We start from the raw sequence: 26,199 nt of genomic DNA on the forward strand, positions 1-26,199 counted from the left end.
GGCCCCGGCCTCCCTGTGTAATGAGGTATTCATATCCCAGCTTGTGTGGGCTTCTTCCTATCTTGAATACCCAACAGTGCTCTGACTTGACTTTTCTCGGCTACTTACAAATGCATAACCTGTATGCGTGAAATGTTGGCATTTGTGGAAAAAGCTTGAACAGCAGCTTAAGGTCTTTGGAATCCAAATCTCTGCTCATCAAATCCCGTCACGCTCGAACTAGAAACACGTTTTTTTTTTGTAGGGCTCAAAAGAATGGGGTAAAAAAAAGGTTGTTGATAGAGCTTCAGTGTCATCTTTTTAAAGGTGAAATTTCGCCATCTACTGTTCAAACTAAACATTGCTGCTGTTTTTTTTTTTCATTCATTCATTTTCTGAACCGTTTAATCCTCACAAGAGCGGTGGGGGGTATTTCTGTGACCCCAGTGAGGATAAAGCAGTTCAGAAAATGAATGGATGTTAGGTTAGTTTAGAATAGTTCAGAAAATGAATGAATATTAGGTTAGGTTAGAACTTTATTTCATCCCGTATTCCAGAAATGTTTTGGTTGGAGTAGCAAGACAGACACACACGACATTGTAAACCTAAGTAAAAAATAAAAAACTGGAGCCATACACAGGATGTCAAATGAATGAATGAATACATTGATTCAAATTTATCACTGATTTGCATTTTTTAACAGCATTAAGGTTTGTCTATCACCTCCTATAAACAATGTGACTCAACCTTTTAAAAGGCTTGAACAAGAGCTAAGGAGTAGCCGAAATGCCAAATATAAACTGGATAAAATTCAAACCTTCTATACAACAACAGGGGACAAGCAAAAGGGAGACATGACAGATTTATTACATTATGACAAAATAATTTTACCTTAACTATTGGACTTTGAAGCAGATAAATATTGGGGTCAAAGGACAAGTAATACAGCAAATCCTGCTCAGATCTCATTATGTGAGATATTATTTCAAAAAAAAAACGTTGACTTGCTCCGTATAATGGTACTAAACTCATCTTTTTTCACACAAAAAAAACAATCCATGTACTTTAAATAGTGTAACTTGAATGTCCATGTTTAGGGGGAAAAACATCGCTTCAACTATGACTCGTTAATCTGTGGACAAAAAGTAAAAGTCACAGTATTTCAAATCTAAATCAAGTCTTGAAAGCTTTTGTTTCTACAACTTTTGGGAAGGCTAATTTTGAGAAGGTCCGGCATGAACTCGACTGAAGAAAGCGGTTGTATGATTGCTAATAACTGCAACAGAAAAGTAAACTGACACTTGCGTGTTATGACACACAAACAAAGCTTTATGGGACTTGTAGTTTTATGGCAAGATGGACCAAAGTACACATCTGAATGGTTTGACTGCAGGCCAAATTGATCAATGTGCTTTAATCAGTTGTATGGGCCATTCTTGATTCATTTTGGAATGGCATAAATATACCCGCTGTCATCCCAAAAGTCTTTTGAGCAGCACGAGAGTTGTCAGAGCGGACATTTGGTGTTACAGAAGTCCCCGGCCTGGAAAAGTGTCAGGACATTGACTAGAGGAAACATGATCACCGAGCCCAGAAGCGAGCCCGCCTGTGCTGCGGCGCCGCACCAAACCAATGCGCTGTGGCTGCGGTCACGCAGGATGACACCCACCATAACCTTGACGTAGGACAGGGTGCCAGTGAACAAGAGCCACGACAGAACCTGGGCAAGAAGGAAAAAGGGCAACATTAGACTTGGATAGTGAATCCAAATAAATAAAGCAGTACTTTCTCTATTCACTAGAAAAATCAAGTTATTTTTCCATTATTGACTCATTCATAGTAGCACAAAAAGCCCAGTGGTTTGAAACCTGAACTTTACAGACGATTTGAGCGAGACCTTCGTTCATATATTTAAAAATCCTACTAGAGAAATCTGGGTTTTGGTGGTCGTTACATACCAGGGATTGAAAGCTCGATCTAAGAACTGTGAGACAAACGTGCTAACCATGCTGCATGATACTGTATCTTATCATATTAAAATATGATAACATATCATGCTATTTAGTCACAATCTAAAGAGAGAAGTTTGGTTTCTGGTTCTTCTAGAATATTGTAAAAATGTTGGGGTTTTAATACGAGTCAGATTACACTTTCTTTTATATGATTGCCAATGACCTCCACTTAAAGGAGTTGCTTTGTTTTGTTTTTAGGAATGCAGAAGTTGATCTTATCACATTAACATAGTAACTTTACATTTTGTCATCACTTCTCTTATAGAAAAAAATCAACCAATGTAAAGGGCAGTCATATCAGAACACTGTGAACCAAATTGCTCAACACTGTTTTGTAAAGACACTGAACTTTGTCATTCCTTGCCATAATCCATGTCTAAGTCTTATCTCATGCTCACTTTACGCAACATGTTTGTGTGTCACTCACAATTATGACTTCTCCTGCCATGGAGCCTTGAAGTATAGGACAGGGACTCATAGCAGCCATTGCCATGTTATAGCTGCCGAAGCCTGTCCCCAACAGCGTTAGCACCCCCAAAACTGTAAGAGACCTGGAAGCCCAAGCAAAGCATTAATTACACAAATATTGTACAAATTAAAAAATCAACAAAAAATCTAGGTCTAAAAAATATCTACATTTGTAGCACACATTCACCGTCTGTTAGCTAAACATACTGTCACATATTATTCATTCATTCATTCACTTTCTGAACCGCTGAATTAGTGGTCAGCCAATCGCAGGGCACAAGGAGACAGACAACCATTCATGCTCACAATCATACCTAGGGGTAATTTAGAGGGTTCAATCTGCCTACTCTTCATGGTTTTTTTTTTAGTTCTGGGAAGAAACCAGAGTACCCGGAGGAAACCCATGCAAGCCCAGGGAGAACATGAAAACTCCAAACATTAAGGCTCCGGACCTGGACCACTCACCCACCGACTAGGCTGCCCATCACATATCATTGGAAGACATAGTATTTGTAAAATCCCGAAAACACCACCCTGATGTTCGGCGCCTTCTATTAGTTAGTGAACTTATCTAATTTTCTAAACCGCTTTAACCTTATTAGGGTCACAGGGGGGTGCTGGAGCCTATCCTAGCTGACTCCGGGCCAGAGGCGGGGACACCTTGAATCAGTGGCCAGTCAATTGCAGGGCACAAGGAGACAAAGGACAAACATACACGCTCACACTCATAGGGGCAATTTAGAGTGTCCAATCAGCCTACCATGCATGTTTTTGGATGCAAGGAAACTGGGGTACCCGGAAGAAACCCACAGGGGAGAACATGCAAACTCCACACAGATGGACATGACCTGGATTTGAACCAAGGGCTCCAGAGCTGTGAGGCGGATACTAACCACTCGCCCCCCGGGCCGCCGAATTAGTGAACTAGAAGCAAAAAAATGGGAAATATCATCTAAGAAAGAAACTTTACAGCTGAAACATTACCTGTTCTGGAAGAACACGGCAATGGTGCAAGCCAGCGGGTTGGCCACGGAAGCCAACGCGGCCGAGAGGTGGTAGGCTAGATTGCCGTAAGGCATGCAGGAATATGTCTGAACAGAGGGCAGCACACCATTGGTGGCGCCGTTAACCCAAACTACCAGGAAGTAAATGAAAGTCAGCTGATAGATGGAGTGATCAGGTTCTTTGGGAGAGTGGATCTCCTCCTCACTCTCCCATTTGAGACCGTGGGGCTCAACATCTGCCGCAGGGTTCTCCAAGCCGGAGCAGATGGACGCCACCGAGCTGGTCATCAAGTTTTCGTCTGCCGGCAGCCGGAGCCTGTTGAGCGCCACAAAAGCCGCCAGACTGATGCACATCATGGCCGTCAGGAGGAAAAAGAAGACCTTGGTGGAAAAGTTGGGTGGCAAATACTCTGTCTGGAGAGTTCCACCTGTTTGGTTTGCTGACATCACCTGAGTGGTGGCGTTAACACACTTTGCCACGCCAACACCTTGAGCCAGAGCCACCACGGCTGGGACGAACCCACTCAGACCTTCCCCGATGAAGTAGGTGGTGACGTATTTGGCGGGCAGCTGCATCATGAAAGGCAGGAAGGTAACTGAGGAGGTGCAGTCCACCAGTGAGAGGAAGAAGGTGATGATGAAGAAGGCGGTGCTGTGCGACACGCCGGCCACGACGCTGGTCCGGTCCCAGAAGAAAGCCAGTAGGACGCAGGACAGGACACCCACCGAGAGGACGGCGTAGATGACGGTCCTTTCGTTAAGGAGGCCCGGCCGGGCTTTGTGCATGAGCGTGATGAGGAGAGGTCCCAGGTTGGCCGTCTGGATGATGACGGTCAGGTAAGAGGGCAGCTCCCAGCCTTCGGGGAGAGTGTTGACGATGAGCGGCAGCTCAACCCAAAGGCCGTTGACAGCGACCCATGAGCCCAGCCCAAAGGCACACGCCAGCATGTGGACCGTCAGCGCCATTGTGCGCCACGCTCAGGTCCGACTAGGACAAATCACTTTTTGTGCTGACTGACACACCTGCGTGATAAAAACAAACCAAAAATGACCTCAACCAGATTTGGACAACAAAAATCACTTTATATGACAAATTCAGTTCCAGTTTAATTTAAAGGGATAGTGCAGTCATCTTGTTTATTTATATATATTTATTTATTGGTTTATTTATTTATCAACTTATTTATTACCTATTTATTTATGTCTAAAATGTCTTTTCCTGTGTGTATTCTCACTCTCTTTCTACTGTGACAATGAAATTTCCCGAATTCGGGATGAATAAAGTTATCTAATCTAATTTAATTTGTTTCAATACCATTAAGAAAAACATTCAGACATTGTGCCTTCAGAACTTTAAGTTTTAAATCAGCAAAACTCAACTTTTGAAATTTTAGCTCTTGTTATTTTAAGTATTTGTAAGTCATCAACACTTTTTTTTAAACAGTAACTGTTAAATTATGCATTATACTTAAAATGTAAATTGTGCTTTCTTAAAATTTTAAGTTGCATCCTACATCTAGGAAATAAAAAAGCAAAGATTTTAAATGATTAAAAACAGAAATACACTCTTGCCCCAAGTAATATAGCTCTCAAGCTTTTTTTTTCTTCATAATAATAATTACTAACCCATTACATGCTAATGGTGGCCACATTTGTCCAATTTAAACTGGGAAGACTGGTTGTTTTAAGTGCCCAATTCATTTTTACAGTGAAGGATGAATGAACAAACATTAATTCACCCCTCCCACTTAAAATGAATTTGACATTAAGCACTATCAATGGCAGCCAATTAGTTAAATGAGTGGGGTGAAATCCTTATTTGTGCATACGGGGGTTAGGCTGAGCTTCATCATTCTGACAGACAGAAAAGGAGCCAAGATATCCACTCAGCTGAAGCGGAAAGAATGTCAGCAATACAAATCATGCGCTTCTCAAGAAGATGGACGCTCACATGCTTGTTCTTGTTCCTCTTTCAAAAACGCACTCGAGTGACTCACATGCAATAAAGCAGCCAAGCTGTCCTCGCATCCCCAAAATACTTGCACGTTGCCTCTGCTGTCCCCACAGGCCCCCCACACGACTTTGTCATCACGCAAAAAACAATGAGTGAAGAAGTGAGTAGGTTCGACCTTTTGCTGTGCAGGGTGGGTGGGTTGAATCACATGCTCGTCGGCTGGGTCAGAGTCCAGTCCAGCACTGCGTAAGAGTGGAAACGTCTCATATTTAGGTCAGGTCACATTTTGGAGGCATGACAGCACTTGTGTTTTTTTTGTCCGTTTGCACGAGGTTAGGCAACATGATCCCGTGATGTCAATTATGAGATTTGCTTGAAGAAAATTGGTGAAAACATCCAAAGACGGGGAACGGTGTTGTCTTTGATTGGAGAAATCTGGCGTTCAATTTTTTTCAAAGTATATTCCATTTTGCATTGCAGTGAGATGACATCAAAAATATTCATAAAATGGCTAAATGTGGGAAAATGGCTTGTTTTGTTTTCATTTTGTAAGATTTGAAATTATCTAAGGGTTTTAGTCCTATTATTGATGCAAACCTTTAGCCTGTCAATGGCATTTTCCTTTGTGTCGGAATAAAGGTAATTGGCTCATGCCAAAGACAAAATGTATGGGGTTGTTTTAAATAGACAATGTTATCGTTCTCAATTTCTTTTATGGGGGTAGTTTGATGATTACTTTAGTCACTGTGACATAAGTAACATCTTGTAACAGAGTACTGCGTAGATGCGTCATCTAAAGGTTCGATAACAACTTGACCTATTTACGGTAGACAATGTATTATTTTTAAGGCTGAAGAGTGATTCTTTTTGTTATAATTATAATCAATAGCAACCCTTGGAAAAAAATCTCATCAATGATTCTACTCATTAGGTCCATTAGTAAGTTCAAAAGTAGTAGTAAAATGTTACAAGTCTGCTACATTCTTTTAAATGCAATCCCACAAGATTTAAAAATACCATTCAATTTTTGGGACAAATGTTTTTTTGTCAAAGAATAGGCAATGGCAGTTAAATATTTAGCTTAAATCTCAATTTAGTCCACTAGAATAGGCTATTTCTAAAGTAACAGGGTTAAACATTATTTAACACAGAGCTATATAACGCGTTGGGCTTATTTCTACCAGTTGTACCTTGAGGGGGCAAATGGCGAGACTTCTTTGTCTCTTCCAATTTATATGCACAATTAAAATCATTAACTGTTTAGTAAATTAAGAGCTAACTCACCAACTTACCCAGCCTTATTTTGGCCTTTTTTTATGCTACTAAAGTTCACCTTGCAGCTTTAAAGCCTGAATGTACTAACTAGTAGACTAATTAAGGCTCACTTACAGCCTTCTACTTTCAGTATTTGAAACTAAAAGGCAGAGTACATTAGTTTAACCACGACATTGCTCCTCAGCCACACCAAAGCCCGCAAAGTGTTATTTAATGCTGCAGAGAGGCGACAAACCAGTTCACAAGTCATCCAGTAATTCATGCTTAAAGCAGACTGTGGTGTCTCTGGGTGTGTCTGTTCAATAGAGGGCAGTTCTCCTTTAAAGAATGCAACACAGACACACTTCTTAAGGTTATTTATGTTATTGTACAATCTGCCACTTTCCACAAATCATAAAAAAAAAGATGTACAGTTTTCAAATGATCACAAGTGAGTGATCCAATGTTGGAAGAGGAAGGAGGTCACCCGGGATGACGAGCATGGGCTCGTATCTTTTCGGCTCTGCTTGCAATCTCTCAACCGATGGAATGCGGAGGTGACCAAGGGAAGTTAGCCAACAAAGGAAGAAGGAAATGAATGCAGGCGAAAGAAGCGCACTGGCTCAGTTGTTGTAGATTTGGCCCTCAGGTGGTTGAGGAAGCTTCATGTTCTCCTTGCAGGTCATTAGGCGCCGCAGCTCCAACAACACGGTCCTTATGTTGTACGAGTTCTGCCACTTGGCCAGTGCTGTCACTGCATGCATGTCCACCTAAAGAAGGAAGAAAACTCGTCATCGTTAGACACATAACGGGCTGAGAGTCCAAGATGTACATACCACGCCGTTGGAGGTGTGTACGCCATTCAAGTTTATCTTGGTCACAAATCTCACAAATGGAGGCGACTCGGGGTACCCTGGTCCGCATTCAACTTTCAGATTATACATCCTATTTTCGTAGCTCGTCTGTAAAACAGGTGGCGTCAAAGAACGACGCATCATGGTTTAAAGAGGCCACCTTTTGGCAAAAAGGAGGGCTTTGGGTCACAACCCTGGTGGGCACTTACTCGTGGAGGGCCGAGGATGACACCTCGCCACCTGGTTAAGGTCATGTCCTCGTCGTCTTCTAGACCCCAGCTGACTGTTCCGTCACCCATGCCTTTCTGTCCCTCCTCCAGCTCTTCCAGTAGCCGGAAATTGCGAGGAACTTTAACTCCTGTGGGGATGAAACGATGCAAAAAAAAATGAGTTGGCCAAACTATGTGAAACGATGAAATATAAAATAAACTAGAAGTACTAATTAAATTTCAGTACTTCATAAAAAGGAAGGCTCAAGGTGTTTTTATTCTAATATGCTGTTATTCCAAGAAAAAATATATAGACTAATAATAGAATAATTCCCCCATGTTATCTATGTAAATAATGCTCACACAAATATGAATGATTAAAAAAGAAAAAAGTATATATAGTGCAAGTAGGTCACAGGTAAATTATACTTTTATGTTCATTTCCGATTGTTTAACACTTCAAACAAAATAGCCAATAAAATAGTTGGTTCTGAGTTAGAGCTTTTATACACGAGTGTAAATAAATATAGGATCCTTTTTCCGACCATAAAATATGAATTTTCAAATACATCTAGTATATAAGCATAGATATCAATTTTCACTTTCATCCATCTACTTATAACAAAGGAGTAGCAACATTAATTATGCAACTGATTCATGTAAATTAGCCAGCGATTAGATAAAAAAAATGGAAATTTGGGGTCTGAGTTTTGATGTGTACACATCCCAAGAATATAGATGCAAAACTTCATTCTGAATCATGACAGGAGACCACCCCGTCCCCCCAAAAACAATAATAATTATTATAATAATAATAACCCACAAAAGGCAGCCTATCCATTTGAAATGAGTTATCTGGCAATCAATTGTAATTGATCAGACGTCCTTTCCAATGTAAGTGGGGGACCTTCTCTCCCAGCCCTCCCTGTTATGGCAGCCGACAAGTAAACAGGGGGAAAAACTCAATGCCGATCTTAGAAGTAAACACCCAAGTCAAGTACAATATGATCGATGATTTGCGTGAAAGAATACAGATGAAGGGAAATAAATTGGGCATTGCATGGTTTTGGCCTCTGCAGTGCCATTGAGAAAGGACGCTTGGGTTATGCATGCTGATTGCAAAGCAAAAGCCGGCCGGCTACTCTTCACGCTCCCATTTTTGGTCTCCAGAGAAAGAGTTACAGCTACAGACTTAAATTTAACATCCACTCGCTTTTCCCTTCAACTCGACCATGCCAACGAGCCGACTAATAAGACCACCAGCCCAAAAAAGGCAATTTGGCCTTTGAGCTAACCACAACGACACCATGAAAAAGACGATTTCGAATAAACATCCCTCGGAAGGCAAATGGGGAATTGTGCACATGGCTTAGTCATCCATCGTTCGACTGTATTTTAATCGGTGGAAGTGTATTCAGAAGCCGTCACGCCATTTCGTCCTGAATGCAAACCATTCGTAGCTTATTGAGCTAATACCGTTACTTTCAATTCATTCTCCGGCGACGTAAAAGCTTGTTGATTCAAAGACAAAAAAATCAAAATCGACGATCGCTAAAGCTCTCGTGTAGACTCGTGAATTGTTTACGGGAAACGAATTGTCCTGTTAAATGTCTGTTGGCTTGTTTTATTTTTGTTTTTCTCCAAACTTAGAGGTGTCTAATTGTTCCTTTATTTAGTATATATTTACCTGATACGGCGGCGAGCGCCATGTTGATGGTGCACGAAGGGAGCGCGCACGTAGGCAAGCGTGTTGGCGTCACGTGACCGCGCACGCTGCCGAATTTGGGCGACTCGCCCAACCCACATTCTGCTTCCGGGGGTGCACGTCTCTTCTAATATTGTCACCAAGATATATTTATTCGATGTTTGCCGAAATGTGTGTTATTATTTTATGATAATTTATGTACAACCTTTTAAATTATTGAATTAAATTGAAAGAGATTTAAAGCTTCAACACGAAGTGCACAAATAACAACAAACAAATAAATAATACATAAATAATTAATAAATAAGTACAAGTTCTCAGTAACATAACTATGTAAGGAAGTGCAGAAATAACAAGCAAGCACACAAGTCATCAATAAATAAATATAAATAAATAATAAATGGAGAAGTGATCTATGGTTATATTTATATTAATAAATATATGTATATACACACACACTAGGTCTTGTCAATTTGTCTCTCTATGTGAAATAAATAATCAAGAGGAACTGGTATAAGTATTGAACTTTTATTTAGTTGACTTATAAATAAAAAGGTTAATACAATATACACATTGTACATCTCCCAAAGAGGGGAGACAACAAAAAGGCATCAAGGTATTTTATTGTGATATCTAAAACTTGCCTTGCCACAGATGAATGGCAACATCAGTCTTCTGCCATTTAGAAGACAGGAATAAGAGGAAATCTATTCAGGGTGCCGATAAGGCAAGCAACTTGACTAAAGTCATGAATAAAATTTACCATTGATGACTGATCTATCACCTTCCGACAATTTGTACAAAATTTAGATCAAACCATGTGATACAAACAGAAAAATCACACCCATCACAAGCTCAGTAAAACACACTGCCTTAGAATTGTTTTATCTTTAAACTAATTGTTTTCAAAGTGCTTGGATGTTGTCCAAAATCCAAACTACAACTGGCATCAAACTCGCATTTTAAAAGTAAATATTTGAAATGGGTATGTGACGTCTTAAACTGTTAGTTTGCAGCAGTAAGTTAAAGAACCAAAACTCCTTCAAATATCACCACAAAACAAAGCAACACAGTGCTTGTGTGAACCAAGCAACCAAAATCTACCACCAGCTCCAACGGCGTCGCAACACAAAACAGGCGCAAAAGCCGATGTGGCATGAAGCGCCTTCGTCTATTACTTCACACAAAGATGCTCCTTATTTTACAAGCGTGACATCATTTACAGTGAGCCTGTTGTTTTTTTCTGTTAACCAAAGATTCTGAGTTGATGTTAAACTGCGTACCTCAAATATAGCCACATAAAAAGATTTAAAATACAAACTGAATGCTAATACGAATGGAAACATTTCAATGTAATGATTCCCGACCACTATGCCACAAGTCCTCATTAGTCTGACGTGAAAAATATCAGGCTGCTGTTGCAATATCCCACTTTTTCCAATTCCCCATTTTTTTTCCCGAATATATTTTTAACAGTAACACTTTAGAACATAAGACACAGGTAAGTACATTCAAAGAATTTAAATAAAAACATAAAATAAAAAACGCCAATTTTCCTTTTCTGGTCTGTCGCAAAACAAACAAAGTAGGACCATTCCATTTTTCAAATCATAATTACTTTTTTTTGTTCAGGAACAAAATAAGTTATTATATTTGCAATTCCAGTGCAAAAATTAAAAAATCCATTTGACTCTGGCTATGCTCTACCAATTAATGCAGCGGGTATAACGACTACTTTTGCCACCATTTCAAAACCTTGAGATCACTAAATTAAGATAATTATTGCAGTGTTCCTACTTCCTTGTGCTATTTTCCCTTTTATAAATTGCTCAAAAACAAACAGTTAGGAAATCCTGTTTGAATAAACTGCAACCCTAAATTCAACAAGAATTGAAATGGTGGAATATGACATCAGATAAAAAGATGTCCCTATCTTTAAACAAGCAGAAGCGCCAGGGTAATCACGTCTTGGAATAAAGACAGAAGATGTAGGTAGTAGTTCAATCTCTAGACCCGCTTTTCGGAACACACCAGATTCAAAGAGCAGCCGGGTTCAATCAATTAAAGGGCAAGCATCTCACTTAAATAATAGTGCCCCAAATATTAGCGCATCATTCTGGAAAAGAAAGAAAGGCATTTAAATCCGATGAGTTAAGACATGAAGTTACACTGCATAGTCATTTGCTTTACAACACGCCTGCAAATTACGGACGTAAGAGTCAGAAAAGAAACTAAAATAAAATAAAAGCTTCCCACCAGTGAACGAAGCCCTTTTAAAGGTCGGTGAGGTACTCCGAACCTTAGAAAAGGTGATGGTGGCGTGACCATGTTTGAGTAACACCGAGGCTTTTAGAAGACTGAATGACGTCAATGTTCTGTGAAAGGTACAAACGATGATGTGTGGAGTGTGTAAGGCAGCTCGACAAAATGGACGACGGACCTGACAGAACCATACACGTGCAGGCCACTACGTCAGGTACAATCGGATGCGACTTTTTTTTTAATTAAAGCATTTCATTGGCTGCCGGGTGATGAGCATCCATTTAGCAGCCAATGAGTTCATGCTTTTTTGTTGCTAAACTCATCTTTTATGTCACTGAATTGAGCATCGCTTAAATGATTTACCTGTTCAAATATAAGACACGACTATTAATATAATGCACTACAGTACAACTTTGACTTTCTTCCGCTTTTGAGCAGCTGTGTTACATTTAACGAGAGGTCAGTCTGTAATTTGTTAATTCAATTCTTCTGCAAATTCAAATTTTGTTTAGGAATGTCATTTCCAGTTGTTAAGGCTCCGTTGGGTGTAAAAATGGAACAAACTGGTCTGCTTGGCAAAGCCATGGTTAATATCCGTCAGTGAATACTGTTCTGACATAAATCCGACATGTTAAAAGGCTATGCGGATAAAATAGTGCCAAGTCGACAAATGCAACAGAAATGATTCATCTCTTTGTTCTTTTGCTATTAAAGTTGCTTTAAGTTCAGTCTGCTGGCTTGTCTCTACCGTCAATATTTGAATTTTGCACTTAAGCATCAAGTATAATTGCTGTGAGCCCATCAAAACTGAACCACCGATCCCGCAGAGGATGATTCTGATCACCCCCATTGCCCAATTGAAGGTCATCTGATCTTATGTAATATGGGCAAGTCCAAACAAATGTGAGCAGTTATTGTAGCTAAAATGTATTGCAATTTAGAAATGGCCATTGTGCATTTTGGAAAAGAAAAAAAAATATATATATATATCCTCTTGAAAAACAGAAAATGTGCAAGACTTAAAGCTATGGCATCTGAATTTCATAATTTGCCTCCATGTGGATTACAGAGAGGCAAAAGTGCGGGTGAAGTGTTGAAAGGGGGAGGGGGTCTTCTGAGGTAGGGTGACATTGGCCTGCGGTATTACTTGACTTTATGAGCCCATTTGAGGTCATCAGCTCGGGGTTTCTCTCCTGTGACTCCCTGGATAAGATCCTCCAAGTTTTTCCAAAAACCTAACTTCTCCAGGGGGTAGTTGAGCCAACCTGCATGACAATAACAATAATTAAGCCTTGGATTTATATGTCCACCCAATGGCGCACTGGTACTTGTGCTTAACTTTGATGCGGGCAGTCTGAGTTCAGCTCTAGCACCCCCCGTGACCCTTGTGTGGATAAGCGGTACGAAATGGCCGAATGGATCTACATGGCGTTTTTCATACTACTCAAAGATTTTTCATTCACATAGTAGGTGGTGATTACTATTACTATTGTAGCCACAGCTGCCCTGGGGCCGACTGACATAAATCCCTCCCCTCTGCCCCCCACCAACCACTTAATGTTACACTATTAGCCAAGTCAACTAAGTAACAAATATTAGTGTCTTTACCCACCTTCTTCAGCCAGCCTCTCCCAGCCCAAGTAAATTTGGACCTCTATTGTCATTAATGCAACGGAATAAAAATTATCCAATAGATACAAGAAGGCCAACCTGTGGTAATGCAGAAGTATGTTTCATGTGGAGAGACGTGATGGATGCGATGGTGCTTGCGTGGAAGGATGACGTGGCAGTTCTGCAGGAAGACCACCCAACGTGGGAGGCCAAAGTACGTGTGGGACCACTTGTGGATCTGGTTGGTCAGAGTCACGAATATTCCCAATGCAAACAGGTAGCAGTACCACGGGTACAGATGGTAGATCTCAGCTGAGACAAGAGAGACGGAATAAGGTTAACAAAAGAAGTAAATAGGCACAGGTCGATTAATGCTTTGACAGTAAACCAACATTTGAAAAGCCCAGCTCTCTTCTTTTTCTTGTTTCACAACACAAGTTGATGTTGTTCTTCTTCTTATGGACAATAACTTTGAAATCCTACTACTCTGTCATTTGTGAACAGATCATCTTTAAACTTGGGAGCTATGTAGCATGAGCCAGTTCATATCCTTTTCTGAAGCCTTTTTCATTGCCTCCCTTTTTGTAAAAGGGCTGATTAATTATTTGTAGACTCATTGATGCCTGTATGTTACAATTTAGCCAGGCGAGGGCATAGTAAAATAGCCTTCCGCCTGGCACACTTGTGCTTGTTTTACATCTATAGAGCAGGGATTACTAACAGTTAGATTTTAGACCAAAAAAAATATTCAAATGATGGGAAATTCTAATTTAATTTTAGAATGTATTCATTTGTAGCTAGTAGGGAAAACATTTTTAATCAACCTGTATATTGCTAACAAGAAAGAAATACTTATAGAATTTCAATTTTTATGTCAGTCTATTTTTTCTAAAGTTTATCATATGGTCACAATCTGATTTTGGCCCATGCCTGAAAGTAAAAAACTCACCTGGGGAGAGGGTGAGAAAGTTGAAGGCCATGTTGGCAAGTGGGACGATGGTCAACATGCAATTGTCACCATTGGTCTCAATGAAGTCATGACGGGTGATGGCCGTGGGGTCAATGTGGTGCTCTCTGAACGGTCGGATGAAGGCCTACGTATGATATGACAACTTGTTTATAAAACAAGATACTCGACAAAAAACTTAAGAAACTTTGAGATGACCTTTCCAAAAATGGGTAGATCCACCGATCCCCACGTGTCAGCCCCCCAGTGTACGAGGCCCGACGCAAAGTCTGCGGTCAGGATACCTGCCGCTACACATCGGGGTTTAAAAAAAAACAAAGACAAAAAAATAAAACGTAATTTGGTATGGAGTGACTTATCTGCATCTATTGGTAAAATCAGGACTTACCAATACCCAACAGGATAGGCCACATGTGTCCTAGGTGAAAATTGGCAAGGAGGTGAAAGAAATTGAAGGCCATGAGAGAGAAGCAGAGGAGGACACTTATCCACTCCTGGCATCTTTTGCCTACAAGCACAAATAGTCAACAGCAGATTCTCTCAGAGAAATTTTGGAACATAGAGATGCTTTGCGGTGGGAGATGAGATCTTTCTTCGACAACATTTGTTTCGTAATTGTACCTTACCATGTCTGGATGCTAGTTTATTTAGGAGAAATTGATATGAGAGTGACGATTCATGTCCCAATTGTTTAATCCATTGGAATCCAGTTGTTCATTAATTTTAGGGAAGGGAATGTACCACATTCATTTTAATATACTCTAGGGGTACCTTGTGTGGCATTGAAAAATGTCACCGGTGCATCACGACAAGTTTTATGTTGGCAATCTCAAAACCACTAAATCAATTAGAGAATGATTCATCAAAGTATGATTGGCAGAGTGTTGCTTAGGAGGCAGGGTTTGCAAAAAGTCAATTAAATTAACATTTGATGTTCAAAAGTGGCAAGACTAGAAGATTTTGGTGGACTTTGACATCTTTCTTAACTAATGTTAAATGTTTGTGCAGTTGCCACTTCTTGCTTGATATTCAAACCCAACAAACAGCGATTGAAATTCATATTGCATGCCTCACGTGATTTTTCTTGTGCAACGATCACCATGACCCAATCAAACGCTGCAATTTGGACGACAGGCAACAATTTGCGAACCCACTTATTTAGTCGCCTTACTCGTGATCATTGCATTCTTCTTACTCGGCAACTCCCGTAGAGTACGTAAGAGCCAGTGTTACGCGGAAGCCTGGGTGGGGACTTGTACCGGAGAAACAACGCTAGCATGGAGGCGCAAGAAGCCGCACGGCTCGACTGACTCACCTGGCGAATATAAAGTGGCCAATTCGCGGGCGCCGGCGTGCTGTGGCCCCCACCTGGCCGCGCCCCTGTCATTTCCCTGCCGCTCGGAGTTCTCTAGTTCCTCTCCACATCCGCTCCCGTCCACCATTCTCGCCATATCTCTACTTTGGGCTCAGCCCCTCCAGTCGAGTCTGCGTGCTCCTAGTCAAGAGCCAACGAAAACGTCAACTTCTCAGCCCACAACGAGAAGAGAGATTTGAACCAATCAGATTCGAGATGCTGTGAAAGCGGCCAATTGTCAGGCGCAGGGGGATCGTGGTTTAACCAATGGGGTTACGAAGAATGCAGTGCGCTTCCTGGTTACGTCTGACCCCACCCGGACAATTTTAGCAAACAAAGTGGCCCTCCCTCACGACATTTGTTATACATAACAATGGACAGCAGGTGGCAAAAAAGCGTCACTTATGTATAGATGGGGGTTCGCCAAATTTCTTGAAATTGAGAGCTGTTTTGGAAACTGGGTGACGTAAATAGTAGAGATTATCACCTATATCATCAATGTCTTTTTAAACATTGTTTATGTCAAGCCTATCCCAGCTGGCTTTGGGCGAAAGGCAGACTACAACCTGGACTGGTCGCCGGTAAGTCGTAGGGCACACATAGAGACAGACAACCATTCACACTCACAGACAGTATTTAAATGTGTATGATATAACGTCAAGATCCATTTATTCATATTCTGAACTGCTCACAGGGGTCGCAGGGGGTGCTGGAGCCTTAGAAAATTACAGGAACCAATGGGGGGGGGGGGGGGCACCCTGAATAGATTTTGCCAGCCAATCCCAGGGCACAAGGCGACGGATAAAACGATGTCAAACCATCAGTTTTACAACACTCCTATGAAACCACAAAGTACAATACAATAAAATGTAAACTACTCTTTGAAAAGCCCTAGATTCCACATTGAAAAAAATTGAAATGAGGTCCTAATTATTTCATTGCTTAATCGCTGAGATTGTTACCATGTCAAATATAGTAGGTCTTGATTTTGGCACACAACTCTCTGAAGCTTCGGTTAATTTGCCAATGTTTTTTTCACCGGGAGGTGGCAGCAAATGCTCAAATGAAAACTTCCATAATCAGAGAAAAACAGCGGATCTCCTGCTTTGGTCAGCCATACGGCAATGAAACTTTTTACACAATCTTTCCAGTTCAAATATCTTGCTTGACAATGACGGCTCCAGGCGTCCAATTCATTTTGACTGGGAGAGATGGCCAACCTTCTCAGTCAAAATGGACTTGTATCCGGCTCTGCAAATGGCACTGAAAAAGTAGCCTTTGCAGCCACAGTTTAGAAAAAAGAAATTAAAATTGGCGTCTATCGTTGACAATGGCACCAAATTAAGTCATTCAAACAACAATATTACGTATGCATACTGTATGTATCCTCAAATGAGACCAAACAAAAACAAAGAAACACTTTTTAAAATAATGGCCTTTTGATTTCTGCGGATAAACGGTGATATTTTAGTATTTGAAATAATAAAGTTAAGGTGAGCTTTAAATAAAAGAAAGATAAACATTCATGATTTCAATGAATTTTACGCGTGTGTGTACTTGTGCGGGTTTGGGGGATAATCTGGAATTGCGTCTTGTGCTGACGTCATAATTACGCAGCATCTTTTGAATCGCCTGGTGAAATTTTCCATTATCGACTTTAGAGGGCGTGATGGCAGCAAATGTCAACAAGTGCCAATGCTCTTGTTGTTTGTAGACCCTGCGCGTGAAATCATACATGTATCGTATTTAAGCCTTTATGCCAAATAATTTAATGTCTTCAACTAGGTATGTTCGGGAACAGTAAAAATGGAAAAATCCACGAAGTTTGGGGCCAGTGTTTGCAAGCGCGCTCCTTGTTCACGTCACACACCTGCCCAGTTAAGCCACGCCCCTCGCCTGCAATAAAACTTCCCCCCGTGACAGGAAGACCTGTCAAACCTCCAAATCCACTGCGAGCGCAACTTGCCTGGCGCACACGCAGAGGAACTAGGCGATAAGCTCCAGCGAGCAGAGGCAAATAAAGAACAGATAATTAAATAAATAACTAAAATAAAGGCAAAATTGCGACACTCGCCGAAAGCGACTCGGGCGCCCTCCATGCTCGGGTGTTGAGATCCATGGAAGTAGCCGGTTTCTACGACGAGGGCGGCTTTGCGATCCACGCGAGAGACGGCATTCTCAACCCGGGCGGGTCGTACTGGAGGCTCGGGGACTCGATGACGGAGTTGGGAATCGAGGAGCGAGAGAGAGCCATCGACTTTAGCGTCTACTTGGATCCGTCAGCGGCTGCGGCGGCGGCGGCAGCCACCGCCGTCCACTGCCCCCAACTGGCGGCGCACTCGCACCCCCAGCAAGGCGACGTCTTCTCCGACTTTCTGGCCGAGAGCAAGCTGAAGAGAGCGGGCACCATCAAGAACTACACGCTGCTCAACGAGCTGGAGGCGGCGCAGAGAGACGCTCCCAGGGACCCCCGAGCGCCTCCCTACGGGCTGAGCTACGGCGACCTCCCGGAGACGCGGGTCGACAGCGTGCTGGCCTCCGAGCTGGCCCGCTACCGCGCCTCGAGGGACGACAGCAACCCGGAGGACGGCAAAATGGACAGCGGATCGTCTGCTTTCGACATGCGGCCCTACCTGCAGTACCAGTCGACAGGGAGCAGCGTGGGCAACATCTCCACGGCGTCGTCCACTTGCTCCAGCCCACCTGGGACCCCCGCGCCGATGGGTCAGGGTAGATCCCCGAGATCCCCGTCGCAGGGGGGCAAGCTCTCCGGGGGCAAGGCCAAGAAGCGCCTGGACAAGGACAGCGACGAGTACCGACAGAGGCGCGAGAGGAACAACTTGGCCGTGCGCAAGAGTCGCGACAAAGCCAAAATGCGCAACTTGGAGACGCAACACAAAGTGTTGGAACTGGCGGCTGAGAATGATCGTTTACAGAAGAGAGTAGAGCAACTGTCCAGGGAGTTGGCCACCCTGCGCAACCTGCTCTCGGCCACCGGACAGTGTTAAAACGCCTCGAGCTCGAACCCGAGCCGAGTCGAGTCGACCCGAACCTGACTGACTATGGGGGTGGGGGAGGCTGTCTCGCCATCGGTTTACAAAGACACTTTGCAATCAGACTTGATCTTCCGAAGAAGTGACTCATGGCGCCCATTGCGCAAGATGTCTTTCTTCTTCTTCTTCTCGTCTAATTGTCCGTATGCAGTATTTGTGTGCAGGCTCCAGCAAAATGACATGCCATTGGCCAATTTCCACGCGAACATGTCCAAGTGGAGCAGCGGCTGCTTGTCAGGCAAAGAGTTGTGCTGCAGTGAAATGACGCAACTCTTGGTAATAGCACAGGCAACGGATGAAATAAGTGGAATTATTTAATATCGACGAGGTGAACTGTATTAATTGTACCTGATATTTTATGGAATTAAAACGATTTCTACTTTGGTCTAAACAATTTCACTGACACCTCTTTATTTCAGATGCTTCTTTTTAGGATGAAAGATTTTCTCTTTGCCACCTTTTGAAAAACTGTGAGAAAAAAAAATCCAGCAACCTTTCCCAATTCCGAAAAAACAACAACAACATGGAGCTGTCCGAATAAATGACATATCCATTTGTTCAATGACTACATGGTCATGTTTTCTTATGATTTGTGATGCCAACAATACATTTGCATACACTGAGCCATGGCTCTCGGCTGTAGAAATAGCTGTTGCAACATTTTGCGGCATGTCTCCGTCTTACGGAACAAATCGTTTTGCCACAAAATGTCCCGAGATCTTTGCCGTCCCTGGTCGGCGGTAATAATTGCTGAGAATAGCACATAAAAAGCAGAAATGTCGGCTTTATCTGCAGCACATGGCTCTGTCAATAGTCTGCTGGGTCCACTGGCCCGTCGGGGGGGGCGGTTCAAGGTTGCAGGCAAATTAATGAGCAACTAACCTCCTTGTTGCCAGCTAGGGTCACGCTTTAAAAGCGTGGGCATTCCTAATCCTCTGCAAAGATTTGGGAGAATTCTTACCAACGTCTAAGATTCACGTCCGAGTTCGCTATTTGCAGTAAAACAAATCAGCGCATAAACTAAGTAGAATAGCTTAGCTCACTAGCGTCACCTTTGGCATACTTTGTTTTCAGTTTTACTCAATATCCTGGACACACAACTGAAGTGGACACTGCTAAGACAACTTTAACAAAGCAGTAGAAGAACTAACTGTTGGACTTGAGGCAAAACTGTAGTTGTAGTTTACAACTTCATGCCACCAAAAGTGACATTGCAAAATTAATACTAAGTGATATATAGGATGAATGAATGCTTTTTATTTGCATTCTACAAGTATAATGAAATGTAATGACCATGTCAGAGGTGAAAATACTAGTGAGAAAATAGGATATTGGAAAAGTGATTTGTCCTACAAAGCAGGCCGAAGAGTGTAATAGTATTTTGGATTTGAGTCATATTAGTTTTGCAGTTAAATTTAGCAGGGCAAAGACCTGCATATGACATTAGATATCTACGGTGGGATGTGGAGGTCATCCGTGACATTTCCGGGTGGGGAGAGATGACAAGTGAAATGGCAGCAGAGAAGAAAAACCAACTCTGCTCGTTTTTCAGGAGAGGCCGCTTTCAGATTGGAAAGACGCGGTCGGGTCTGCGTCGAAATCAAGCGTTGCTTGTTCCTCCGTGTATTGTGAGGAGATTTCCCAAGTCAGCGGTGAACGAGCCAGCTCGGAGATATTGGGCAATATATTCCCCACCCACGTTGCGCGGAGCAATTGCACGGCGTGAGCTGCCGTTAATGTGATCCAGTCTAAGTGAGAGAGTGGAAATCAAAAAGTAACAATAGTTGTCTTGATAGCTTGGGAGTGCCGAATGGTGACTGTGAACTTAGAGTTAACAATCCGCTATAAAAGTGCTCTCAATATGTTTAATGCCACTCCCAGTTGAAGTAACAGAGCATTGCCAATATCGCTGGTTCAAACAGGATTAGTACAGAATTTACAAAATTCTTAACTAAGCGTGGATAAACCTCCAAGAAGAATGTCATTGTGACCTGACACTTTCCATAGTATGAATACGACACACACTGAATGCCATGTTTGTCTTTGATTTACAAATAAACTCTCAAAACCTTTGACTCCAATGTTTGCAATCTAAAATTGTGTTTAAGTCATTTGTTTTTATATATGGTGTCTCATTAATAGTATAGTAATAGTTTAGTAATAGTAAACCCATTTTCTGAACCGCATATCCTTACAAGGGTCACGAGGGGTGCTGTAGCCGATCCCAACGGTCAATAAACGTAACACCCCGTTCCGAACTTCATTCTAAAACTAAAGTCTTTTCTTTTTTTACAAAATGTGCATATTTTCCCAAAAGGATAACACATGTTTGATTGCGTTCACATTGAGAATATCAGACATTAATGCAAAAGTGGTTACTAGTAAACTGTATATATTGTCTGTCTGTGCATATTTTCAGCAGTCTGTGGTCAAAATTAAGTGCTGAACATTTCTGGAATTTTCATGAGTAACTTTCATTTTGTAGTTTGGAATGTTGAATTTTTTCAAAGTTAAAGCAATAGAAGCCAAATACTAAAAATACCTTTCCATTTTGGTAAGCTTGTTAAAAGCACAACTGCTTAAAATCTAATTTTTAAACTTTTAATCCAAATGTTTACTATTGGTGGAATGGCTTTTATAATAATCTGTGGCCGTACAATAACGCCTTTAGATATGAATTGAATATGTTCCATGATTATGTCCATAACTCAACACGTCTCAAATCATATTCCCTGATTTAAAAAAACATTCTACGAAAAGAAATATGAAAATTCAATGTGAGTGTTTTGATTTATAAGAACGGTCTTGAAGGGGAAAAATCATAAATCATATAGTCAAACTATATATGCACACCTTTTAAATTCAGAGAAACACCATTAGTCTAAGTGTCTTCAATTTTCAAATAAGTAGTAAATGTCCTTGGCGGATATCAATGCAAAGTGTGTTAGATAGACTGACTCGTTGCTGCTTTTATTTAGGTAAACTGAGGTACGTGCGCATGCGTCTTATAATTGTCAGTACTTTTCAAACGGCAAGACAATAATTAGAGTCAAGGAACAAACTAAACAAAGCTTGCAATTAAAGCCGGCTTTTAAGAGCGCGTATTGCTGCCCTGTGTGCATTTGGCACTAATTCAAATATTTATGGAATTTTTTTCTACTTTCTTCAATGCAACGACCCCCACTCGAGTTCCCTTGGTTCCCCGCGTTGTCTTTTCCTCACTTCTTGCTCAAATGCTGACAGAAGACAGGGAAATTCCCATACAGGATGACCTCCTTGCTTGAAAGTTTAGCCCAGCCTCCTCTCCTCATTTTACCGTCAGTGGGCAGTGTTTGTCCGTAAGCTCGATGTTGCATCATGGCCCCTCACAAGCCAACTGCACCCCCACAGTCCAAAAAATCTTCTGACAATGGAGTGAAAACAAGCACAAAAAAAAAAAAAAAAACACACACCTGATGCTCCGGAGAGTTTTTTTTCTCTTGTACGGGCGTGTTGCTCTTCAGACAGTTAAATAAATGACTGTCAAACTTATGACAGATCAATCAGCCGTTTAGACCAGCAAAAACTCTTATTGAATAGGAGTGTCTTTCAAGGGGTGTCGTTCAACAAGAGCCTAGCATGCAGAGAAACCGGAGTATCTGGAGAAAACCCACACAAGCACAGAGAGCACACAAACTCCACACAGGAAGGTTAGAACTCATCAGGGATTGAACCCTTGATCTCAAAACTGTGAGACAGACATTCTAAGCCCTTTTAGGGTGTCATGATTCATCAATCTTGATCAAAAAATCCATTGGTTAAGAAAAACATCAAATAAAAATGATGGAAATTGATTAATATTGCATTAATGCTATAGTGGAGACACATTGAACATTTTGGAGGCCATTTACGGCACAAGACATTTATTCCATTTGGACAGAGAGAGCAACCCAACCTCTTCTAGTCAAAATTGTTTGAACGTCTAACACCGTCAATGACAGTTAAACATGGGAATTCACAGCTAGTCCTCCGTGTTTTAATAAATTGGACATCTATCGTTATCAATCGTAGGCACTTGGGTAAATCTTATCTCATCACATTTTCCAAACCTTTCTATCCTCACTAGGGTCATGAGGGGTGCTTGAGCCTATCCAGGCTGACTTCAGGCCAGAGGTGGGGGACAAGGAGACGGACAAACATGGACACTCACCTGTACCAATTAACCAACCAAGTGACTGACAGATAGAATGACTGACAAACCTTTGGAAAGACAGTCATATAGATGAACAGACTGATGAACCATCTGACAGGAAGACAGACTGAATGATATACCAATTGGCTGAAAGACAAATGGACCATCATTAAACCTGACAACAAACGTCTCTTTGACAAGCTGATGAAAGAATTCTTCAAAATTAGGCAGTTTTTCTGTCAAAGTAACCAAGAATGACACATCGTTCATCCAACCAAATGCAAAACGCTTTCAACACATAGAGATGTACGATATAGCCATTATAGTCACATGTTCTTTACCCACAATAAAAAAAGTAAAACTTTCCCACCAGATTATTGGGTTTAAGATTATGCTGCCTCTGTAATCCCCACATTAATGGGATTAATGAGTAGTGAAGCATAAAAATATGATGCACAAACAATTGCCCTTTTTATATTCATATTGATTATTACTAAATGGCATCATGAACTATAATATGTGAGTCTTATTTTCATGAGCATAATGCAAAAATTTATATTCATGTGTAGTTCAGAATAAAGTACAGAATAATGTGTGTCCTATAGAAGACTTCTGTGTCTCGCTTCATTTTTTTTTTGCAAAGCAAACAAAGTTTCTAAATCACACCGTTATTTTTAGTCTTTGTCGTTTGAATGAAAGTAAACAGGACTTTTGAATCTCATCGCGCACTACAAAATTCAGTGCAGTCAAGTATAAAATCAGATGCAGTTGTCGAGGAAAAACAAATGTTGCTTTTACAATACAAAATATTGTGGCGAGCAGAAAAAAAGCCATTCCAGAAATGTTCATTTGTTAACAATGGATGCAAATCATAATGGAAAAATAAGTAACTGTGTGGAAAATAATTTATATGCTCATGTTATTTTTCAAAAGTCTTCACCCCTTTGACCTTTATTTTTCTATTCATTTTCTGAACCGCATAGCCTTACAAGGGTCAAAGGGGGTGCTGGAGCCAATCCCAACTGTCAATTATCCACACCCATAACTAGGGGCAATTTAGAGTGTTCTACCAACCTACCCTAAAGGTTTTTGTGATGTGGGAGGAAACCAGAGTACCTGGAGAAAACCCACACATGCCCAAGGAGAACATTCAGTGAGGACCTTCTGGGATCGAACCCTCAACCCCAGCGGCGCGAGGCCGACACACAAACGACCTTTATCCACACACATTGTGGTGACTCATCCAACTTAAACTTCATTTTTCATTTTAGTTCGAAATTAGTTCAGTACAAATTTAGAAGTAAAACAATGTGGAACAACCCTTTCCATTTCAAACACCAAAAAAAAGCATGCCTGAGCTATCCTAAAAATGTGTCAAAACGTGTTCCTGGCATATTTGAGCAGATTGGTCTTGTTTTGTGTGTCCAAAAGCAGCGAACATCCTGAACTAAGCTTGTAACGGGAAGCTGGAGCGCGTGAGCTACGGTAAACGGCCGCGAACATGATCTGTCTTGAAGTGAACCGAAGTTTCAACATCGCTCGCCACTTCTGCAATTTGGCCGAAGATGACTGAGAGAACACAAAGGCAAGGAGCAGAAGTGACTTGCGGTCACTACGCAGCGAGTGTCTCTGCCCACTTCTTGTGTAACATCAGGCCATCTTTGCAAAATGAACGTTAGCTCTGATATCAAAGCCCCTTTGCTTAGCTTTATTTTCTCGTGATGTTCCTTCCAGTCTTGACACATTATTCCCATTTGCGATCACCACTGCCTGCCCTCCCCCTTTAAATGGAATTAGACGACTACCATAACCAAAACTTGATTCTTCACGGACTGACTTCCCTGTCAAAACGGATTGGACGTCTATTGTTGTTGTTGGCAGTGAAATATGATTATTCCTCACCAACATTTCTATTTTAAATACAGTCCAAATTGGTCAAAATCATCATTGCTTATTTCAAATGTGTATACGCCAGTGAGAGATGGCGTCTTGAGTGAATGCATCGTCATCAGACATTAATAACATTTGCTTAAAAATCATTAGAAATCTGACTAATGTGGTGAGGTGTGGTCTTTAGTGACAAAAAAAAGAATCATACACACTCAGCACATACTTAGTTGAGTCAACAGCAAATGGTAATTTGTCATTCAAACTCATCCTGATATGCTATGCTACTGACAGATACTGAAAGTTAGTCTCTTTACTCTGTTCCTCAAAGTGTTCCTATAAAATTTCTTAAATGAGCAAATGTGCCAGTTAATCAAACAAACATCCCGTTTTATTTTGTGAAGAACACATCCTTAATTATTACAATGAAGTGAAAGTTTACCCTTTGTGTAGTGGGAGACAGGATCACGAGATCTCTCGCAATTGCAGTCAGTCGAGTGCACCAAAAATAAAATCACTTATAGCTCAAGGGTTCAGTTCATCCAATTAATATGAATAGAAATATCATTACCGCGTTCCAAACCCCTCCCTCAAATGGCATTTTTGGGGTTGATTTTAATGATGGCAGCCACTCCCTTGAGTGGTTAGTGCTTAGGACTCACAGCACTGGGGTCTTGGGTTCAAATGCAGGTCGGTCCACCTGTGTGGAGTCTGCATGTTCTGTTTTCTCTGGCTACTCTGGTTTCCCCCTACATTCCAAAAACATGCATGGTAGGATGATTGGACACTCTTAATTGCCCCTAGGTATGGATGTGAGAGCGAATAGTTACACCGTCTCCTCGGGCCCTGCAATCGGCTTGTCTACGATTCAGGGTGCCCCCCAGTCAACTGGGTTAGGCACCAGCACCCCTCACAATCCTAGTGAGGATAAAGCGTTTTAGAAAATGAATGAAAGTGCTCGAATCAGCTTGTCCAATTAAAATGAATAGAAATGTCATTATGTACTGCGTTCCAAATCACCATAAAAATTGCATTGTTGTGGTGATTTTACTGAAGTAACAGAAATCGCACTGGAATACATTGGGTAATTATGTTAAATTTGAACAAAAATAGGAAAAATCCTCTTCACCCTAATTTATAAGTGAATACAATACAAAGACAAAATGTTTGGTGTTCAAATTTATAAGCGTTTTCGGTTTTAGCAAATAGTAATTATTAACATGGAATGTTATGGCCTCACCAAATGAGCTGGGAGAGATTGAAAAAGTTGAGGAAGGCTTGTCGAACACTTTCCGGCAAACACCAAAGTTGAACAAGTTGATGGGGAACAGGTGAGTTTATGTGGTCATTGACAGGCAAAGATGGGGTGAGGTTAACCACTTTTTGAGCAATAATGAAACAGTTGAAGGACATTGTTTGGTCAATCTATTGCTATTTCTACTCATTTTCTGTAAA

At 41.3% G+C, this 26,199-nt stretch overlaps 4 protein-coding genes across 6 annotated transcripts; 1 reads left to right on the forward strand and 3 right to left on the reverse strand.

The window, feature by feature from the left end:
- Window positions 1-529: 529 nt before the first annotated feature.
- On the reverse strand, window positions 530-5,633 carry slc52a3-1 (solute carrier family 52 member 3-1). Of its 2 annotated transcripts, none has more exons than XM_077713221.1 (4): window positions 5,461-5,633; window positions 3,444-4,486; window positions 2,419-2,542; window positions 530-1,699 (listed from the first exon to the last, which is right to left on the reverse strand). In XM_077713221.1, the coding sequence occupies exons 2-4, from the start codon at window positions 4,427-4,429 to the stop codon at window positions 1,487-1,489; spliced, it is 1,323 nt and encodes a 440-aa protein (XP_077569347.1). In that variant the 5' UTR covers window positions 4,430-4,486; window positions 5,461-5,633; the 3' UTR covers window positions 530-1,486. The 2 variants fall into 2 exon arrangements, with proteins under 2 accessions (XP_077569347.1, XP_077569355.1); XM_077713229.1 differs by having other exon boundaries at window positions 5,415-5,633.
- Window positions 5,634-7,033: 1,400 nt separating this feature from the next.
- On the reverse strand, window positions 7,034-9,543 carry ube2v1 (ubiquitin-conjugating enzyme E2 variant 1). The gene is made up of 4 exons (XM_077713267.1): window positions 9,422-9,543; window positions 7,735-7,883; window positions 7,508-7,633; window positions 7,034-7,441 (listed from the first exon to the last, which is right to left on the reverse strand). The coding sequence occupies exons 1-4, from the start codon at window positions 9,441-9,443 to the stop codon at window positions 7,295-7,297; spliced, it is 444 nt and encodes a 147-aa protein (XP_077569393.1). The 5' UTR covers window positions 9,444-9,543; the 3' UTR covers window positions 7,034-7,294.
- A 410-nt stretch (window positions 9,544-9,953) lies between these two features.
- Window positions 9,954-15,797, reverse strand: peds1b (plasmanylethanolamine desaturase 1b). Of its 2 annotated transcripts, none has more exons than XM_077713244.1 (6): window positions 15,595-15,797; window positions 14,668-14,787; window positions 14,478-14,569; window positions 14,262-14,406; window positions 13,412-13,624; window positions 9,954-12,966 (listed from the first exon to the last, which is right to left on the reverse strand). In XM_077713244.1, exons 1-6 carry the CDS (start codon window positions 15,728-15,730, stop codon window positions 12,845-12,847), a joined length of 828 nt encoding a protein of 275 aa, XP_077569370.1. In that variant the 5' UTR covers window positions 15,731-15,797; the 3' UTR covers window positions 9,954-12,844. The 2 variants fall into 2 exon arrangements, with proteins under 2 accessions (XP_077569370.1, XP_077569379.1); XM_077713253.1 differs by lacking the exon at window positions 15,595-15,797 and adding an exon at window positions 15,451-15,586.
- Window positions 15,798-17,556: 1,759 nt separating this feature from the next.
- Window positions 17,557-19,080, forward strand: cebpb (CCAAT enhancer binding protein beta). Its single transcript, XM_077727954.1, has one exon. It carries the CDS (start codon window positions 17,751-17,753, stop codon window positions 18,639-18,641), a length of 891 nt encoding a protein of 296 aa, XP_077584080.1. The 5' UTR covers window positions 17,557-17,750; the 3' UTR covers window positions 18,642-19,080.
- Window positions 19,081-26,199: the final 7,119 nt, after the last annotated feature.

Source organism: Stigmatopora nigra, chromosome 1 (assembly GCF_051989575.1).
Source record: "Stigmatopora nigra isolate UIUO_SnigA chromosome 1, RoL_Snig_1.1, whole genome shotgun sequence".
Taxonomy (NCBI): Eukaryota; Metazoa; Chordata; class Actinopteri; order Syngnathiformes; family Syngnathidae; genus Stigmatopora; species Stigmatopora nigra.

Coding starts and splice junctions, on each gene's coding strand:
- slc52a3-1 (XM_077713221.1), bottom strand. CDS start 4,429: ATGGCGCTGACGGTCCACATGCTGGCGTGTGCCTTTGGGCTGGGCTCA. Junction 2,543..3,443: donor GCCGTGTTCTTCCAGAACAG/GTAATGTTTCAG, acceptor TTGGGCTTCCAG/GTCTCTTACAGTTTTGGGGG. Junction 1,700..2,418: donor TGGCAGGAGAAGTCATAATT/GTGAGTGACACA, acceptor CTTCTTGCCCAG/GTTCTGTCGTGGCTCTTGTT.
- ube2v1 (XM_077713267.1), bottom strand. CDS start 9,443: ATGGCGCTCGCCGCCGTATCAG. Junction 7,634..7,734: donor TCATCCTCGGCCCTCCACGA/GTAAGTGCCCAC, acceptor CCTGTTTTACAG/ACGAGCTACGAAAATAGGAT. Junction 7,442..7,507: donor TACACACCTCCAACGGCGTG/GTATGTACATCT, acceptor TTCCTTCTTTAG/GTGGACATGCATGCAGTGAC.
- peds1b (XM_077713244.1), bottom strand. CDS start 15,730: ATGGCGAGAATGGTGGACGGGAGCGGATGTGGAGAGGAACTAGAGAAC. Junction 14,570..14,667: donor GCCTATCCTGTTGGGTATTG/GTAAGTCCTGAT, acceptor CCCGATGTGTAG/CGGCAGGTATCCTGACCGCA. Junction 14,407..14,477: donor ATCTACCCATTTTTGGAAAG/GTCATCTCAAAG, acceptor TATCATACGTAG/GCCTTCATCCGACCGTTCAG.
- cebpb (XM_077727954.1), top strand. CDS start 17,751: ATGGAAGTAGCCGGTTTCTACGACGAGGGCGGCTTTGCGATCCACGCG.